Source organism: Larimichthys crocea, chromosome XVIII (assembly GCF_000972845.2).
Source record: "Larimichthys crocea isolate SSNF chromosome XVIII, L_crocea_2.0, whole genome shotgun sequence".
NCBI lineage: Eukaryota > Metazoa > Chordata > Actinopteri > Sciaenidae > Larimichthys > Larimichthys crocea.
Genome location: NC_040028.1, coordinates 15,699,868 through 15,719,201, shown reverse-complemented (window position 1 = coordinate 15,719,201; position 19,334 = coordinate 15,699,868). Strand labels below are relative to the sequence as shown.

The 19,334-nt window shown below is 42.9% G+C and overlaps 1 protein-coding gene across 4 annotated transcripts in view; it reads right to left on the bottom strand.

Moving 5' to 3' along the window:
* Positions 1-1,076: 1,076 nt before the first annotated feature.
* The window catches only part of uggt2 (UDP-glucose glycoprotein glucosyltransferase 2), a 37,422-nt gene continuing 19,164 nt past the window's right edge, over positions 1,077-19,334 (bottom strand). For 2 of the 4 annotated variants that reach the window (XM_027291234.1, XM_019274184.2), the window contains 18 exons: positions 18,946-19,076; positions 18,553-18,648; positions 18,217-18,319; positions 17,400-17,479; positions 15,348-15,537; positions 15,057-15,215; positions 14,794-14,879; positions 12,212-12,296; positions 11,996-12,078; positions 11,669-11,692; positions 5,867-5,971; positions 5,662-5,746; positions 4,512-4,694; positions 4,182-4,342; positions 2,768-2,882; positions 2,553-2,669; positions 1,824-1,986; positions 1,077-1,645 (listed from right to left, as the gene is read on the bottom strand). In XM_027291234.1, the coding sequence (XP_027147035.1) occupies positions 1,620-1,645; positions 1,824-1,986; positions 2,553-2,669; positions 2,768-2,882; positions 4,182-4,342; positions 4,512-4,694; positions 5,662-5,746; positions 5,867-5,971; positions 11,669-11,692; positions 11,996-12,078; positions 12,212-12,296; positions 14,794-14,879; positions 15,057-15,215; positions 15,348-15,537; positions 17,400-17,479; positions 18,217-18,319; positions 18,553-18,648; positions 18,946-19,076 (1,992 nt within the window). In that variant the 3' untranslated portion in view covers positions 1,077-1,619. The remainder of the gene's footprint in view (positions 1,646-1,823; positions 1,987-2,552; positions 2,670-2,767; positions 2,883-4,181; positions 4,343-4,511; positions 4,695-5,661; positions 5,747-5,866; positions 5,972-11,668; positions 11,693-11,995; positions 12,079-12,211; positions 12,297-14,793; positions 14,880-15,056; positions 15,216-15,347; positions 15,538-17,399; positions 17,480-18,216; positions 18,320-18,552; positions 18,649-18,945; positions 19,077-19,334) is intronic. The other 2 variants (XM_019274185.2, XM_010735578.3) reach the window with 2 other exon arrangements.

The following is a 19,334-nucleotide window of genomic DNA, read 5'->3' as shown; positions in this document are numbered from 1 at the left end:
TCGCGGTTTTCGTTTTGGGTTTTGAAATTACTGAAGAATTAAAAAAAAACACCACCCTCCAAACTCTTGACATTTCAAATATGGTTCTTCTTATAACCCCCGTCGCCAGTGCACGTGGCTCTTCAGGAGCGGGGTTTAGTGAACAGTGAACTACTCTAACTGCTGTTCAACGGGACGGCACTGAAATACAGCAAACTGCAATCTGAATTAGATCCCATGATGTTGTAGCCTGAAGTGTGTGAGATGTGACTGTGCGTCATCGAACATGAGATCAAGTCACACGGCCAGGCGTGTTGAAGACTGCACAGGACAAAGCTGTGTGCAGCACGCGCTCTCTGTCTACGGACCAGTAAAGCTCTTTCATGCACAGCTGAGTTGGGAAATAGCCACCGGCTCCTCCAACTCCTGATTTAAAATATAAAGAAATATATACACATAAATATAGTAATGACTATGAAGAAGTTAAGTGATCTGGGCACACGTGAAGCTGTCCTGTGTGTTTCTGTGACAGCTGGTACTTTTAGGAGGCTCGAGTAACTTCACCCTCAGATTCCAAATATCAAGTAAAACTTAATATACGCTACATCCGATGGCGAGGCCTGAGATGAGGTGTCATTAAAACTGATTAAGGCGACATGAATCGCATAAGCAGAAACATTAATCAGGTGTGTTTTCAGCAGCAGCTGGAGGCGCAGAGGGAACTCAAACAGAGCTCCCAGCGTCTTGTTTGCAGTTCGACTGTGAGAGAACAGATGATGAAGAGCGCGCTCAGATCAGATCGGGGAGGAAATTTAGAGTGACGGTCCAAACTGTAAATGATTCATTTCACCGATCGGGACAACGATTGGCAGCGTGCAATGGCGAACGTGCGTCGGATCATGTTCCAACTTTGTAACTTTTAGATTTTTTTTATGACTTCACAGGATTGTGAAAAATTCTAAGAGGCTCAATCGGTAATGACTATTAAGACCTGTTTTCATTTATGACCCATGAGAGCCAGTGACGGTCTTTAAGATAATAAATCTTACAGACTTAAGGACTAAGACAAAAAAATAAATAAACAAAAGACAGAAACATCTGTAATAATCATAATGTAACAACTTTGCAGCAAGTTGTGAAATTTAAAAACATGACGAGCTTTAAGTCAGATACAACTTTGGACATTTCAGTCAACGCACTGAAATTAAAATGACCAAGTGGCTTTTTTGAATAATTTTACATAAAAAAAACTTCAACTTTGAGATTAGATTCTTTTCATACATCATCAGTGCAATCTAAACCGAATCGAGCGTCCTCGCTGACCTCACACCTTTCGTCTTTTGACTTCACCCTCCAGTAACACACACACACCCTCACCGATACCTGACTGCAGTGCTGATAGCGCACCGCGAGTTCACAGTTTGCAGTTAACACTTAACATGGCGTGTTAAATTTGTAAGACGTATTGACTGCGGCAGAAGCAGATATGGCATCTCTGAAAATATCACATCACTTCTCGGGGCTGGGGATGTAACACTCCATGGCTAAGTTTAGATGGAATTGTCTGTCTTCAAGCTTCACAGGTGGCCGCCGTGCAACAGGAGCTGCCTCCTTCCTCTTCAGCGTGGTGCTGGCAGACACTAAAGTTCATCACGCTGGTTGTCTGCTGCGCGGAGGAGAGTGAGGGGGGAGGAGGGAGGGGAGCAATGTTGGAAAGAAATGATGACAATGAGCAGAGAAAACGTGAACGAGTAAAGGTTAATCATACAGGAGTAGCAGGATTTGTCTTTTAAAATGAGCAAACCTCCGAGACACGGAAAATCATGTTTTTTTTTGTTGTTAACCTTTTTTATGTTGTGAAGAGTGAGTCTGTTTCTGCGCCGCTGTGTCCTCCTGTCCCTGGACCTGTTTCAGTAACTGCTTTATCTCGTTGTCGTATTCGACCCACTCAGGCACGATCCTCGCCGCCGCCGTTAGCTTTGGCTCCTTGGTCTTCGGGTTATTGCACTGCAGTGGAGAGAGCGGCAGACAAAACACATCACATCACGCCACCAGTGCCACGTTCTCCCAACAAGTCATACTGCCGTTCCCAGCACTGTCTGTGGCAGGCATTTGAACCTAATTTGATTTCCAATTCTGTTAAAAGAACATTAGCCCATGTCTTGTGTCTGAATTACCAAGCGGTGTCCTATACCACAATGAGACAATGCTTCTTTTTCCAGTCTACTGGAGCCCGTCCAGTAATTCTCTAAATTAGTTTAGGAGACTACAGGATTGCTCCTCAGTTGTCTCCTAAATGCCAAGTGCCTCATGGACATTAGTGGCTGGGAATGTGCGCCTGCTTGTCAGTGCTGCTGCAGCTTCACTATTATAACCAACAAAAGCTCGAGAAGTGGAACAGAAATACTTTCTGCACACGTAGGAGGATTAAAAAAGAAAAGAGAAAAAAGGGGGATTCAGGGATATTAATTAATAGGAACAATTAGTTTTGATGAATTATTTAACGGTTCCCAGGTACAGCCCTCACGTTATTAATTATCGTTCCATAATCAGATCTAACCGCTGAGACTTACCAGGTCTATCGTCTTGGCTGTGACTTTCGAGGTGTCGTCACACCACGTCTCACACCACAGCCACTCCTGTGGAAGAGACTTGATGGCCACCTGGTGGATCATGTTGTTAGGAAGGTCCTAAAAATAGCATGAAACAAAAACATGTTTCGCAGGTGAGCGCAGGTGCGAACAAACTCTACATAATATTGTGAAATGACGTCATCTCTGTGACTAACCTGGTCCAGGTTGGACAGACTGTTGGGGTCTTGGCTCAGGGCTTGGTACTGGCCTCGTAATCTGTCACCTGCTGCGATCTTTCGAAACTTCTTTAGGTCGACTACGTACAGAGCGCTGGTTGGAATATAGAAGTGAGAGAAAGCAGGTGTGAGGGAATCATCTCCTAAAAAAAAAAGGGGGAACGCTCGCAGGAGTGACAAAGTAAGAATAAAAATGATGACTCAATGAAGATAAAATACCTCAGGCACATTCAGATAATTGTACCCAACATGGCGCATTAATAAACCCAGCAGAGAGCGTAGACGATGTCGTTTCACTCATCATTTACTAGAGTTAAATCTGCCAGAGGATACGCAGAAGATACTCACTGATGCTGATCATTCACCCTCACTGAGCTAAGCAGCACGCTGGCATCCAATCAGATCGCTGTGTTTCACTGTTTCCTGACTTTTCTTCTTCTTTTTTTTTTTTCCTGTCCTCATCAGCCAAAGTGAAGAGTCTCTGTCGTCTCTGCTCAGCCACTGGCTGTCTCCTGATTAGCCATCACATCGCCAGAGGGAGAACTCGGTGCCACATGCCCAGCATGCCCAACTTTTTTTATTTTTTTATTTCATACCTAGCTAGCATTTGATTTATGTACCATAGCTGTATACAACACCCCGCAAACATAGCCACAAGAACTGCAACTCTAATTGGTGAGGTCTAATCGCCATGGAAACTGGAGGAATACACTACTATCGTTCTGTTTGTTTGTTTTTTTTAAGAAAATTCAAAATGTTTTATAATCCAATATGCTTTGATTTCTGTTTTGCTTAAATTAATTTCAGGACAAATCATTTTTTTTTACTCTTATGACAAATAAAAAAAAAGTTAAGTGTCTCTTTAAAGCTTTAATTTCTATCCTGAGTCTGCCGTGCATTTTAAAACCACATGAGAGGTTTAGTTCGAAGGAAAAAGAACAAAAAACCACGACAGCACTTCCAGCCTCTAAAATTCAAGAATACAAAAACACACTTCCTCTTACTTGTCTGTCAGATTTGGGAGTTTGTTGCAGAATAATGAATAATTCACTCAGATCATTTACTGAACTGAAGTCACGATATACAGGCAAAGTGGAAGATGTGTTTTCATGATTATGAGAGACGTACTTTATATATGTTTTCTTGCACGGTCTCTTTTAGACTTCTATTCATTCTCCTTTCATAAAAGGCGAGACGTCAAAGTACCCAACTAAATAAACCGGGTCAGTGTCCGAAGACGAAGACAGTGGCTGTAGAAGCAGTTCTGAATTCTAATATTTGAAAATGCATATATCTATTTAAAAAATTATAATCGTCAAAAAATATAAGGGAGGTGATTATAGTGTTCTTGTACAGTGCATATGCCTATGCACAGGTTTTGAACGATGTGTACCTGATGTGGTATTTCCTGTGTCCTAGATGTGAGGCCCAGTAGCCAGTTTTCCAGAAGCGATAGCCGTCCATCTCTCTGCGGCTGTCACAGAACGGCGTGTAGCCATAAGGAGCACCCTCCAGGTTTAAATCCCTCAACTCCTTCAGATCAGCACGAACGATCTGTGTGAGAGAGAGATGGAGAACATCCGTGAGTATGGAGAGGACACACGACACTTGAGTGGTGAATCTCATCCAAGCTTCGCAGCGGCGCTGAGAATGACACAGGTGAGTCTCGTACTTTCACACCTCGCACTCTCACTCTCTGGTGTCAGTTCAGTTCCATCCTCACCTGGTCGGCGTCCACAAAGATGATCTTGTCCACAGCCAGAGGGAACAGAACATCCAGGAAGAGAATCTTGTATCCCCAGATTATGCGCTGCTTCTCAGTCTGCTGGTGGAGCCAACGTGGCCACTTGTACTGCACCAGCTCATACTGGAAGCCGTACGACTCTGCCATGTGAGAGATGGTTTCCTAACCGGAACGAAAAAACAACAGGTTACAGAAATCTAACAAAAAAAAGCATGTTTCGAAAACTAAACATTTAAGAAACAAAATTCTGTAAACGATATAGAGGAAAAACCTCACATAAATCTATAAGGAGAACACTAGATAGTACATATATTTGCAGTGGTCATAGGCAAAAGGTTTCATCTATCTCTTTTCTGTAACTGCTTCCCTTTATCAGGGTTACATGGGGCAGGGGCCTACCCCAGCTGAGACTGGGCGAGAGCCGGACTACACCCTGGACAAGTTCACACCTATGATCAATTTAGAGTCACCAATTCACCTGTGTGCATGTCTTAGGACTGTGGTAGGAAGCCACGCAGACACGTAGACATGTAAACTCCACTGCACCACTATACCGCCTCAAACAGTGTCATTACACACAATTATATTTAGCTGTCGAGGCAACTAATAATATTAGTGAGAAGCTTCTTAATGATTCTGTGAAGAAGAAATATCTGTTAAACATTAACATGACAATTCAATAAATAATATCCATCCATCTGCTGTAACTGCTCATCCTATCCCAGCTGACACTGGGCGAGAGGCAGGGTACATCCTGGACTGACACATGGAAACAACCATTAACGTTTAAATAACATAACATGTTGCAAGATTCTGTCCAGCAGAAAACAGAAGACGCTAGGCGATATTTAAAAAAAGGCAGATGAGGCACAACTGCATGCCTGTTAGGCAAACTGTATGTAAATAAACCTGTAGCCACTAAAGAAGTCTTTAACAGACGGCACTGAATGCACAGTAGACTCACCTCTATAGAATATCTGACAATAAACACAGAGCATTACAAAGGAGGGAAGAACCCACAGATCTTTTCTTTGCTTCGTATAAATGAGTCTCTGAAGAGGAAGAAGTTATTCTGAACACGCAGGGAAACAGAGAACACTCGTACAGAGTCACGAAGTGAGAGAAGTACCTTGAAAGAGGGGGAGAGGTAATTCTTGAGGAACCAGAACTTGACAGGCGTTTTAGTGTGCCGGAGGACGGATAACATCATTATTCTGAAACGGACAGAAGGATCAGTTTGAGGATCAGGGCTTAAATGAATGTAACGTGTAAAATCCTGAACGGTATCGTAAGCGCGTGAGTGAGTGAGCGATCGAGAAGTGAAAGCGACCCACCTCAGAAAGCGCTCGTACAGATGGCCCGACGCCACAGAAAATATGTTCAGAACGTCCTCTTTCTTCTTTTCCGCGTCGTCCTTCTTCGAGCCGCCGCCCGTGATGCTGTAAATGAGGTCATAATACATCTGAGTCTGTTGTGTTTTGATCGATGCGTGTTTTTTCATATAGTGACAGTAAATCAGAGCTGAGCCACTCGCCACCATGCTTTTGTAGAGCCGGGTGTTATAACGGTTATGACAGCCAGCACAAACCATGCATTACTGTGCAGCAGACTGAGGTGTTTTATGAAATGAAACAATAATAACAATCAAATAAATAAATAACAAACAATAATAATGAAAATGCTCCGGAAAGCAATGTGACTTTAACAGCAGTTCACTTCTCCTGCTGCACTGTTGTGTTTGAAACGGGAAGTTTTTGGTAGCAGTACGCCGATCAAACACATCAGGCGCCGTTTTGTGAATCAGGCTGAAGGGTGCAGTCAAGTGGGACTACCCGCGATGTGCAATCTGCCACACACTTGTTATTTTCGTGGCTGGATACATGTGGCAGCACCGCGAGCAAATGGAGTATAAGCTGCAAAAATGCATCGTCATACAATATAGTTAATTACGTTAGGGGGTTGGTAGCAGTCATATCCAATCACATCAGCTCCACTCATCCCCTTTAAAAAGCAGCGCTCTCCCCACCATGACAGTTTGGTTATGGTGCGGAAAGTGTGGAGGAGCGTCTCCTGAGGAGAGACTCACATTCTCCTGTGGGACGTGCCGAGTTTTAAGTAACCGTACGGCAGCCCGTGCTGCTTTGTTTTAACTCACATTCAGTAGTGTTTTAGACACACTTCTCTTCAGATATTAGTTCAGAATTATCATATTCCACAATGACAAACAACAGCGTTAACAAGCCTGTGTGTAAATATTCAAATGCAATCAATTTAAATTAGAATCAATGCAAAAAAATGTTGCTACTAGAAAACTAAACACAAATGAGTCTGCTGAAGCCTCTGTGTGGTTGCATAATTTAACCAAAACGTTTATGAATAGTCATGACTGCTCCAACACATCATATGGTAATTCAAAATGCAATGCTTCGGGCACCGTTTTGCCAGACCCTCAGACACACACACACGACTGTTGCTCTGGTAACCTGATGGTGTTGGATGGGGATACAGACACAGAACTGGCGAGAATGGATCATCCTGAGAGAGTAGAGTGCTCAGAGGAGAGAGGAGAAATTTAATTGCCTCAGAAACTCTGTGTGTGTGTGTGTGTCTGTGTGAGAGGATATTACTATATCCAGGCTCTGCAACCATTGTCTGAAAATGTATTAACCCTAATTTTGATAATTCATATTCAACTCATTTCTATTGAAGTAAAAATGGCAGATTTGCTACATCTGTCTCTTAAAAACCAAGAAAAAACATAATATGCATGTGCTTCCAATAATCACAGTGATAACAGCATGGTCAGAGTCACACACTTGTGTGTACTCATGTTAGGCATTCAAAGCACACAACACGAAATGTGCTTAATTGTGGTGCTCAGTGTGCCGCCTAAATGCCGAACCAGCAAGAAAGAGAGAGAGAGAGAAAAAGAAACAACCCACTGCGTCCTCGAAAAGAAAAATAGCCTCAGGAGTCATTTTACATAACTTGCCTGCACAAAAAGTAGCGCCTACTGTGTCAAATCAGTCCATTACCTTCGAGTAAGTGCTAATGAGTTACCAACTAGATAAACTAAAAATGATACGTTGTCCATGTTCTCCACACCTCTGAAGTAACGTACCCTAACCGCTTCTGAAGAGCTGTGGCTCCTGAAGCAAGGCACATTTAAGCGGACGGAAATCAGGACTTGTGCTGGAGGGGAGACATGTCTGCAGTCAAACTGTGTGTCCTTGTCTGCAACAGACTGCTGATGAGTGAAGGAGTGTCTCTCCCTCACTCAATCACGACCACGGCCTCGCCCCCCGAGGCCGTAGGAAGACACCAGTGAGTGAGAAGGAGCTGTGAAACGAGGGGAGGGGGGTATACGGTTTGCTCTGACTCACACAAACAGGAAAGTGACTGGTAAGCAAGTCACCTCCAAACACAACTTTTTCTCACCATCTTGTGTTCTGTTCCTCTGAAAACATTTACTGTATTTCTTTTCTTTCCCCGCACTCTTTCCTAAAAACCAAGCACAGCTCTCTGTTTAGCTGAGCTGAGCTGGCTTCTGGGGAGTCACCACACATCTGCAGGGTCTCGGGATACCGCCTGCCTGCCATGACTAAGCCAGCCATTATGAAGGGCCTCCAGCACTACAGTGGGGCCCCACCAGATAAGCAGCTTTAGAGGGTCAGGTGAGAGTCCATTTGGCTGACTCACTCGAGATAATCTGGACCTCTGGAATGATCAACAAAGCTCTGGGTAAATCCTGAGCAGTGGACGTCACTAACTGGACAAAACTCTACGTCTGTTTCTCCTCCAACTCTGTAGAGTGAGCAAAATCATTCTCTAACATCTGTATGGAGTTCATCCAAAGAAATAAACATCAAGAGGAGTGCCACTGAGCAGGCGGTAGAAGGACTGGAAAGCAAAACTCCCATCCAAAACAGTAATTTTATACAGTACAGAATACTTCATAGGCAAACTTTTAATCATGAAGAAAGGATTTTACCAACCACCCACATTGTGTGTATCACACCTACGCTTTACCCTCACGTCACACCATGACAGCTAAAACCAAAACCGGTTTCATCAATGTGGAAAGCAACACAACAACTTGCTAAATTTGGTCATCTTGCATGTACATAGCATAGCAAGCATCTCTTTAAAATCTCAAACAGTGAACACACGTCCATATAATCTGGATCCACTTCAGGGCCGCAGCACCATCTAACAGTCTCCAAGATCCGGTGAGGACTCGGGGAGAGGTTTACAACACCCTCGCCCCTAAAAGCTCAACAAAGGAATCGAATCTGCAACATTACAGTTACATGGCATGCGCTGTGCTATGCACAATGTTTTGTAAGTATCAGTGCTCAAGGTCTATATATATATACACGCCGGTATACAAGGTCTGGTGAAATGTTTAGACCATCTTAGATATGCAAACCCATGAGCTACTGTTGTGCTGTGAAGGCATTTCAAAATGTATTTCTGGAAAAATCATAGAGACTCTGTTTATCAGTGAAAAAAAAAGTGTGTAGGATTTAGTGGCATCTAAAAGTGTAGTTGCTGATTGCAATCTCATCCTCTTCTTCCGAGCACAATAGAGAAAGTACAGTGGCCACGAAACATGTGAAAAAACATGCATAAGGCCATATTCTTGAGCCAGTGTTTAGTTTGTCTGTCTGTTCTAGGCTACTGTACAAACACGGGCAGTTTAACATGGTCTATTCTAAGATAACACAAACATAATGATTCTTATTTTCAAGTGATTATACACTAATGAAAACAGCACATTATATTAAATCTCTGCCATATTCTGCAAATCGGGGCCCCTAAATCCTACGCACTGTACCTTTAACTGTCAAATAAGCAAATATTCTTTTAACATTTCATGTTACTCGATTAAAATGGAAATTGGAAAATTGGAATTTAGGCTCTTTAATAACATTTGTTTCTTAGTGGGCTACTGCAATGCCTCCAGCATGAACTCATTCCAAATCTCATAACAAAACACCAGCCCTAACTGACTGGCACTAGTCAGGATGGCAGCCAACTTGAGGCTCCTGTCCCGGGGGGGAGTAACCAACCCTTGCCGCTGTCTCCTGAGGATCTTGACATGCAGGACATGTGCAAGCGCATGCCTACCAGCATCCCAACATCCCATGGCTGGCCGTCCAAGCAGAGGTTGAAGATCTGAGTTTGACAGCCAGAAACTTCTAAAAGTGAAGAACATGGGGTAGCAAGTTTTTCCTATCTTAACTGAGCTACAGCTGCTCTCTTCCAACACCTGGTGAATCTGGGATTTCAGATAAATGTGGGAAAAAAAAGCATCATGACACCTGCTCAGTGTACTACTTTGATGTGGCTTGCTCTGTACTCTCTCCATGTCACGGCATTTTTATCCACAGAAACAGTGGAGACTATGCAGACAAACTGAGCAGTGTTCCGCAGGGGCAACATGGTTACGCTCAAACAATGCCAGAGGCTTTTAAGCCGGAAGGCCTCCTCTGTAGTGGTCATACCACTGGGATGTCTGTATATGAGAAGCATCCTGCACCGGGGTAGCCTCTCTGGATCTTAATCTTTATTGAAAAGAGTGAGGCTCTTTTAAATAAGGTCCCTAGGACTGACATAGACTTAACTATCACCAGCCAGCTAGAGCAGACATAATGTTATTTGAGCTTATGGTGATCCCATAGTGAGACACTCACCCATGCTCATCAGAGAATTAGGGTTATATCCATAACCTTAAGTTTTAGAAGTATGCCTGTCTTAAGCTGAGAGCAGCTGCCTTCACTGGCTGTTAATAGGACTAAATGGGACCATTAGGGTAGAGCATGTTTATAAGAGAATAACTGTTAGTTTTTTCTTCAACATGATGAGTGGTTCCTAAGTCTTGAGATTTATGTACCCTTGTTTTGAAAGGAAACCACTGGACACATGCCAAAAATAAGTACTCTTTCTAAATGCAGTCAAATTTATGTCAATTTTAGATTTATACATCACAGGCACTTAAGGAGCAGTCATGTCTCTTAAAGCTTCTTATTAAACCTTTTTTTAAACCTATAAGTACTGCCATTACTCAAACGCAAGCATATCATGGGAAATGGTCTTAAGATTACATTCAATTATAAATCTATTCATACATCTGTCTAACCACTTTCAGCTTCGTATCTTATCCTGGTCACAGCAGGGGCAGGCTATACAAGGAAGCCCAAATGTTGTTCTCCCCTAAGATGCCCTAGGAGGGATTTTTAATCCCTTCAGCTTGTTTTATGTCTGCCTCGTGGGTGTCCTCCCAGCTGGACCGGCCTTGAATACCTCTGCAGGAAGTGTCTAGGAACGATCCTGATCAGACAGTCGAAACAGCTGCATTAGCTCATGTAGGAGCAGCAGGCTCTTCAGCTCGTCCCCGAGGCTGTGTGAGCCCACCAAGAACACGCATGAACTATTTCTAAAGGACGTACGCAGAGCTCTTACTGCAATTAAATTGCTTGTAGCGACAGCTAGCTACGCATGCGATATTCTTATACACCCATATACATGGTCACCTTAAATGACACGTAGACTGGATGAACAAACTCCCAAGACCCCTCCAATATTGTTGCAAAAATAAAGCGTGGTCCATCGGTCCGTGGCCAGGATGGAGTCTGCACTGCTCCTACTGAATCAACAATTCAACAGTTTCCAGCACCCTGGCATTGGTGGGGAGTCCCCATAGCCAGCACACAAGTTCAATCACAAAACAACACTTTGGTTCACACCAGGCAGGCTATTCCACCCAATCCACTTAAGTGGAACTTCCCAGGTGGTGCCCTCTCCAGGGCCTCGATATTAGAAGTTTCAGTTAGTTTCAAAACACAGTGTACGTAGGGCTGTGTACAGTACATCATGTCTCCGTAGACTGTTTTAGGCACTTGTGCATGTACACATTCTATACACACTACAAGACTGGAATACATACATAAAAAACCTGAAAATGTAGCCGCTCTTAAGTATTACCATATCCTGAATATATTATTAAGTAATTCTCATTCATTACAAACTTAGTAGAGTAGAGCAACATTTGGAAGCAACCAATAAACACTGCATGCTAATGAGTATGACAAAGAAGTTTCAAGTGTTAAATGGGTTGTAGCAACACTGCCTACCTTTTCTCAAAAGTGCTCCAAACACTTCACACAGCAAGCATTAAGTGAGAAGACAGGATCACACAGTTAGGAAGTGTTGCGGGGAGAACACACAAATGCACACACACACATACCTACAGAAGCACATATTTTTTGCGAGACTAGATCTTACAGCATAATATTGCAGTCGGGGTCGGGGGGAGGAATAAGATCTCCTGAAACCGCAGTACATAATTGACAAACAGAAGGCACATCAACAATCCACCGATCAATGAGCTTACAGTTGTTACTGTCAGTCAGCTGAAGGAACAAAATGTTTGGCTGTATGTGAGAATTGATGACACACACCTTGCTATGGAGTCCCATATGCCTTTGCTTTCACTATTTTCACTTAAAAGGTCTTCATTGATCTTATCTGCCTTTTTCTGCACCTACAGTAAGAAAGGAGACACAAAACAGTGAAATCCACAATTTGTGACCTGTTTAATGGCATTTTACTGTACGTTGAATAATGTCCAGTGTTCTGATACTATACTTAAAGAAACATTTAAGAAAAACACTCACTCGGACTTTGATGATCTTACTGTGGAAACTGTTGAGCACAACTATGACGTCGCCAGCATCTGCAGGGGAGTCGGTTCCATCGTGCCTGAAAAATAGTGGATAAAGAGCGAGAAGGTGATGACAATGGATCTGCAGCTGGTTAGTCTAACAAAGGTGAAGGACAGAAAGCTGTCAACAGTGGAGAATAAAAATTATCAAGTCATAAATATGTAGTTTACAAAATAAAAGCAATTTAATACAACCTAAAAACATGTCATGCATACTGATGATCTTTAATCAGTCATGGCTATCTTTCTGCACGTTTTATGACAGGTCTAAATGCTCCGTGAGTCATGACAACTGTGAGATATAAAGTATGTAAAAACAATTACTATTTGACTTGACCGTTGAAGATTTCTGATTAGAACTAGAAATCATTCGTAGATTTAGTCAAATTAATTGGCATTACAAAGATCAACTGACTGTATTAACATATATCATACATACTTTATATTCTACAGGTTATTCACAACACTTTTTATAATGACATATCTTAGACACCAACGGAAGTGTTCAAAGTTATCCCTTCAACAATTATTAGTCTAAGAAAGAAACAAAGACCGATGTATGTTTGACTGACAGGTGAGCCAGCAGGGCACAGAATTAGAATGTAAACAAAGTTGAACCGGTAATTGTGCTTCACAAGCCAAGTGCAGACAGTGTTCAGCAAACCAGGTTTTAGTCTTTCATTGTGATACAGCTGAGGAGCTACCTCCAGGCCAATTTCTGCAGTGTGTACATCAACCATTAGCGCAAACAGCTTTATCACCACTTTCTCAATGTTCATATAATATATACATTATATACGCATTTAAAGAACTACTCAAACGTTCAGCCTGACTGAGACTCTCAGGTTTTAGCCATGGCAACAGTGCAAGGAAAATATACAGTATAGGCTCTTCTCATCAAGGAGACAACAGCAGCAAATGGACAGACAGCGAGAGCACACACTTAAAAGCGGATACTGGGATAGCTGCCAGGGTCACACTCTGACCATATTCATTACCCTCCATCATCATTAAGAATCCCCTTACCATTATTTTATCCATCACTACTTCCCAGCCATGCTGTATATACTGGTAGATTTAATGACAAAGTCTGTACAGTATTGATTGTGTAACACTGGCCTTTCACTGTAATTGTTTTAGGGCTGATTTGCCCGGTGGAGAATGTGTTTTGGCGGGCAGCCTCTGCAGGGTCTGATGCTGAAACACCAGAGAGCAAACTTCAGGAAGAGATGACCAATAGGCTATGATGCACAGCAAGCCATTATGACCCCAATGCTTACTAAAGGCAGAAAAACTAACCTTATCACTATGATAAATGCCTGCTCATTGGGCCCAAAGTGCCCACCGCCCAACCCGCTATGCTCACATGCTGCTTGTGTTCTGCCCCCTCTGCTGTCACTGATGCAACTCAGCCTTAAGGGCTTGTGTTAGAAAGCACCAGAGATCAATCTGTATCCCGGCTCCGAGGAGAGGAGAGCTGGCCATCTCATTCATCGCTGTCAAGGCGAGGCGCAGTGGCCAGCGCAGGGCACAAGAGGAAAACTCAGGCTCTGGGACCGGAGAGCACAGACACTCCCACTAGACTCTGATCGGCCACCTAACCAGACCAGAGTGCCGCTAACCACAAGAATAATGACACTGCCAAGGTGAAAAATGACATCACCTCTTAGCTTCACCTGGAGGATTGGGGAATAAATCTTGGTTGTCTGATATGATTCCAGAGGAACCGAGGGCTGTATGTGTCCTAAATCTTATGTGAGGATAGCCAGAGAGGACAATATCTGTGATTGTAGGGACATCTAGTATGACTACAGCTGCCCATGCAGACTCACATATATGGTTGGTATTTGAGGCATTACCACAACTTGACAGTGAGGGATCATTGTTCTTTGTTACCTAAATATAAATTATATGATTTACCTTTGAAAAGACAAATTTGGTTAGTTTGAGATCAAAGCAGAACGTACAACAGTACATTTTAATTTAGGTCAAAGTGCAAAATTAAAAGAATATGAGGCCTAGAAAATTGTATTTTGTTTGAAAAATGCATCAAATCAACACTGTTTCTCTTCGTCCGGGGAAATCAGACAGCGCCAACGCACTCTGTCTAGTATACGCAGCCTTTGACACCTACATCGTCCTAACTAAAACGCATTCTTGCTGCGGATATTTTGCAGTCTGAGGTGGATGGCGTGGCAGGTGACCAGCTGAATCATCGCTCCACTCTGTCTTCTCTTTAATAGCACCCCTTCTCCTCCTACTTGTCTCTCTCCCCTCTGTGGTGAGCACAACTCCCTGCACTCATCAAAACCTTGAGCTGCTACAGTGTCAGCAGCTCTCCATGTTACCATAGTGATGGGTTTCAGAGCTGTCGGTATGAAATGGAGAAGAAGCTGAAAACAACCTTGATGCTGAACTACTGATGAAGCCACCTAATTAGCATCATTACCTAACTTTATGTTTATATGTACAGTATGAGATGGGAAAGACTACAATGGCATTAACAATAATCCGTAGTCACTGGTGTATACTCACGTGAGAATCTGATAAATGTCCTCTGATCTCCCTTTACGTAATCTTAGGGTCCAGGCACCAGGATTGGCTTTCAGCTGGAAATATCCCTGTTGTGGTTGAAACAGAGTATTAACTGTAAGCATACATTTCAAACTTGTTTTCTCAACCCAGATACCAAACATTTTCTAAACTTAGAACTGTGGTTAGCTACGATGATATCCATGCTGTCTATGCAAGAAAGCGATCTTGGTAACTCTAGTATTTGAGTACAGAAGAATGCTGACCAGGTTAGCCATGACAATAGTGTCATACATGAGCGGGTCCCGACTCATGCCCAGGGTAAACTGCAGGCCGCGGGGAGGCTGGCCGGTTGACAGGTCAAAGCAGTGGCCCTCCAGTAAAAGGTGCTCTAGCTCATACTCTGCTGTCACAACCCCGCTCACCTGGAGTGAAAGCACAAATTGCAGAGGACAAAAAAAAACAAGAGGGGAATGATTAATAGAAAGCACCACGGCCCTCGTTAAGAGGTGAGAATAATAAGACTGCAGGTAGTAATGACTTAAGAGCTAAGATACCTCTTGCAGGTGGATGTTATCCAAGTCATGGGGGCTGCGGACAGCCTGCACCATCCAACTCTCCGGTGTGATCATATTAAGGGTGAGAAGGGGAGACTCCGGGAGCTCCATGAAGCGAGCAACTGGTCCTGGAGACACTGTGTTGTTGGCCATGAAAGCCACGTCGGACTCCAAGACAAAGCGGTAAAAGCTGTGAAGATGAACAGAGATTATCGAAATGCAAGCGCTTGCCCGTTGACTGCAAATTAACACATCTAACGAAAAAGTCCTAAAATGGCCACCAGACGAACCAGAGTCAGAAATTCCATCCAACAAATGCACTGTCCTCTTTGGTAAGCACGAAAAATGATGACATGTTAGTCGTCTTTGTATAACAGGAGAGATGTGCTCTGTTGTGACAGCTGGGTGTATACAATGTCTTCAAAGTGAGGAATCTAATGCTATTACTCGCTAGTCTTCCTGCTCATCCAGTAAGAGAAATATGCGTGGTAGTCTGTGCACCAGAAATGTTCCCTTTATCCATTATTACTCAGAGTTGTCGCAGACACTAGCTCTGGGCTAATCTTTATGCTAATTGCTTTTCTTCAGTGCACCCTCTGACACCGAGGAGTCATAATGAGGTTAGATAACGTGGCAGATGATAAACATTACCAATGCTAATTCTTTTTATTTAGAATGTTTTCTTATCCTCAAAGGTAAATCGTTTTTGTTTTTTTATTCATGGGGAAATTTCACAAAAGTTCATTGCTGCCACATCAGCAGCTCAGTTCTGCAGACCAGAACAGAGAGCTTACAGTGGGGCTGTTGACTTCAAGGTGAGCTGGGAGCCGAGCCACAGCACAGGTAAGTGGTGAGGTTGTGGGTTGTAGGTAAGGGAGGAAGAAATCCAGTACACCAGGGGAAAAACACACTGTCTTCATTCAATTGTTTGCCAGAAGACCAATTCTCCACAAGAAGGAAAATGAGAGGAAGAAGATGAGCAGCCGTGTGGTCTCTGCTGCGGTCTTACCACTGTAAGAAGTATCCCGGTGAATGAAATGAAGCCCATGATCCACTGGCAGCAGTGTCTCCAGGAGTGGGCTATAGGATTACTACACTTACGATTGTACAGGCGACATTAAACAGGGAAGTAATAAGTGAGCTTATTTAGTATTCAGCCCTTCATGATCTTTATAATGAGAACCAAAAAATATGAACAAAAAAGCTCATATCTTCCTCATTTAAAAAAGGTAATTACATGGACTTTCGGAGAATTATTATTATTATTAACAAATATCCTCTTGCCGTGTGTTCAGAATTTTGGCTTTACAGTCTGTCCTCTACCCAGGTACTTACATTTTTAGTGGTTCAGTGAAAGGATGGTACTTTAAGAAGGCCAACTAGCACTACAAAACACACCGTCACAAAGCCTAATAACACAAAATGTTTCTGTGCTGTGAAATACTGCACTAGTGGGCAAGCTAGTGGGAGATTGACTGCAGACATCCAGGCTTGTCACGTAGCCATTTGTGTCAATTACAGGCAATTGTCACTGTGGGCAGAAAGTGAGATGGGAAGTGTGATAGGCTGGGGGAGGGGCTTTTGAGTGATTTGTGGGGGAAGAGTTGTTTTCATTAATTCCTGACAGAGGTCAGTAAAGGTCATACTGTGAATTGTCCCTCCAAAAAAAACAAAAAACAAAAAACACGCTATTTCAGTACACTATAACTATTAATGACTCAAACTATTATGGAACTAATTAAAAAAGAAAACATCCCAAATTATATAATCAATGTTAATGGGTGATTACAACCTTTCCTTTGTTGTTTTATTTTTTATTTTGTTGTTTTTACTGCATGGCTTGAACCACAACAGTGCAAGCTGTAAGCAATTTGCCCAGAGATGCATGGGGAGGCCCAAAGCAATAAGGTGGTGTTATTAAGCAGATTGCATCTGTGCAGTATAATCTTACAAAGGGAAGGAGCGAGGCGGAGATGCTAAGTCTGCAGCGGTCAGAGGATACACAAACAAGCCAAACAGGAAAATTTAATTACTGTTGGAGCTGGAGCTTACCTCTTGAGGGGCATCTCGGACAACTTGGCCCTGCAATTCATAAACACCTGCAGTCTCACATTGACCACTTGACTGAGCACCTGCAAGAGCCACAGAAGAAGAGACCCAGTTAGAGAGCCCAGCCCAGCCCAGCAGAGAGGCAGCAGACACACGAGCCTTTTTCTGAACAATGAAAGGCAGCTGCTAGCTTCACCCCAATACTGTATATCATATATATATGAATGATATACTATGCATTATACATATAACACATTATACCATACATACACAGCATAGAACAGTGGTCACAAAATAATGAGCCAGTTGTTATGAGCACACTGGCATCGATATGCTGGCATCGTAATTTCTACCGCATACTGCAGTACACTACAGAAAAGTGTACACTGCAAACAACAGCTACTGAAGGTGGCTGTCTGACTGGCTGTCTGTAAAGGCACGGTGAGTCATATTTTCATATTCACCCAAGTCAAATTCTTCACCACAGCAAGCCTCTGGCAAGATACAGCAGACAGCTAATGGGATTCAGTGAAACTAAGCCCGCTAAGGAGACCATTTCTAAATAACAATATCTGTTCAATGAATAAATAAGAGTATTTGTCTTGGCTCACAAAGAAGGCGTAAGCATAAACTAAGGGCTTACTGTTTTTCTGATCAACTTTACTGACTCGATAAATGCGTTCTTATTTCTTCTCTCGCTATGAAACATCCGATGAAAGCATGATGCAAGGGTAAAAAAAAGAAAAAGAAAAGGTCTGTCTGAGTTGTGATAGGGATAGTGATTTGAAAGTGTGGAAGAGAGAAGAAGGATACAGCTTACAATCAGCAGAGGGGACATCTTCTGTGCCTCCCTTGTGAGTGGGTCAACAATGGCCACGACATCGTAGAACACCTCGTTTTCACGTGGGGAGAGATGGAGCACGCTGAGGAGAACAGCACACCAAAGCAGCTTCAGCAACACAAGGTTATACAACTCTTATTCAGCAGAACCGCAAATAAAAAGATTCATTTTTTTCCTGGACTTCTGGAAATGATGGCAAGGCAATTTTCAGATCCATTTTAACAAAAGGAGTGTAAACACCACCTTCTACCTTGTGAGGCGGCAGGGCAAACAGGACAGTAAACAGAGGGCGAAAAAAAAAATGTTGTTGCCCACCTGTGGCTGTCTTTGACAAAGCGGACACCCCTTCTGACCTCTCCTTTGGGTGCTGCAGTTAGGAGGGCGTCGACTTTCATAACCAAGTCACTGGCACTGAGGAAAAAAAAGGTCAGCCCATTATTTATTAATGGTATGTGTTGAGAGAGATGTAGCCTCATAAATCAGTTAATGCTACCTGTAACTTCAAACTGAGGATAAGGAGGACTGTTTGTTTATAGAAACTCAAGACTAGCATTAAAAAAGGTAAAGGGTACTTCACATTAAAACAACTAGTGATCCTGTAATAACGGGATGCTCAAATGTTAAACACAGACATTTAAAGAAGAAGGCAAGGGGAAGAGATGTTTTTTCCTTAGAGAACAAGGGCAGAGTCAGAAATTACAAACATACTGCTTTGGCTTCATCCCCATCTGTTTAACTTTGGCTTTGACTTTCTCTGCAGAACCGCTGAGTGTAATCTTTTCCAGCAAGTGGAAATCCTCCACGGTGAATTCCTCCTGCTCTTCAAACGGACCCAGTATCTAACATGAGGAACAGAATGTAGTCAGACACGACTTTTCTGAATCTTACCTCAGCATGCATTTTCTGTTTGTCAAGTGGGTGTTAGGTGTAGCACGTATATGGTAGTAACACACTGTTTTATCCACTTAAAGTCACGGTATCGCAGTGGATGCGTTTTCCTCCTTTCTATTTCGGGACTGAAGTCCTGCCACTGCGGCTGAACAATGTAAAATGATATTAATTGTTACTGCCATCTCAAAGGCTGGCCTGTTCGGCTG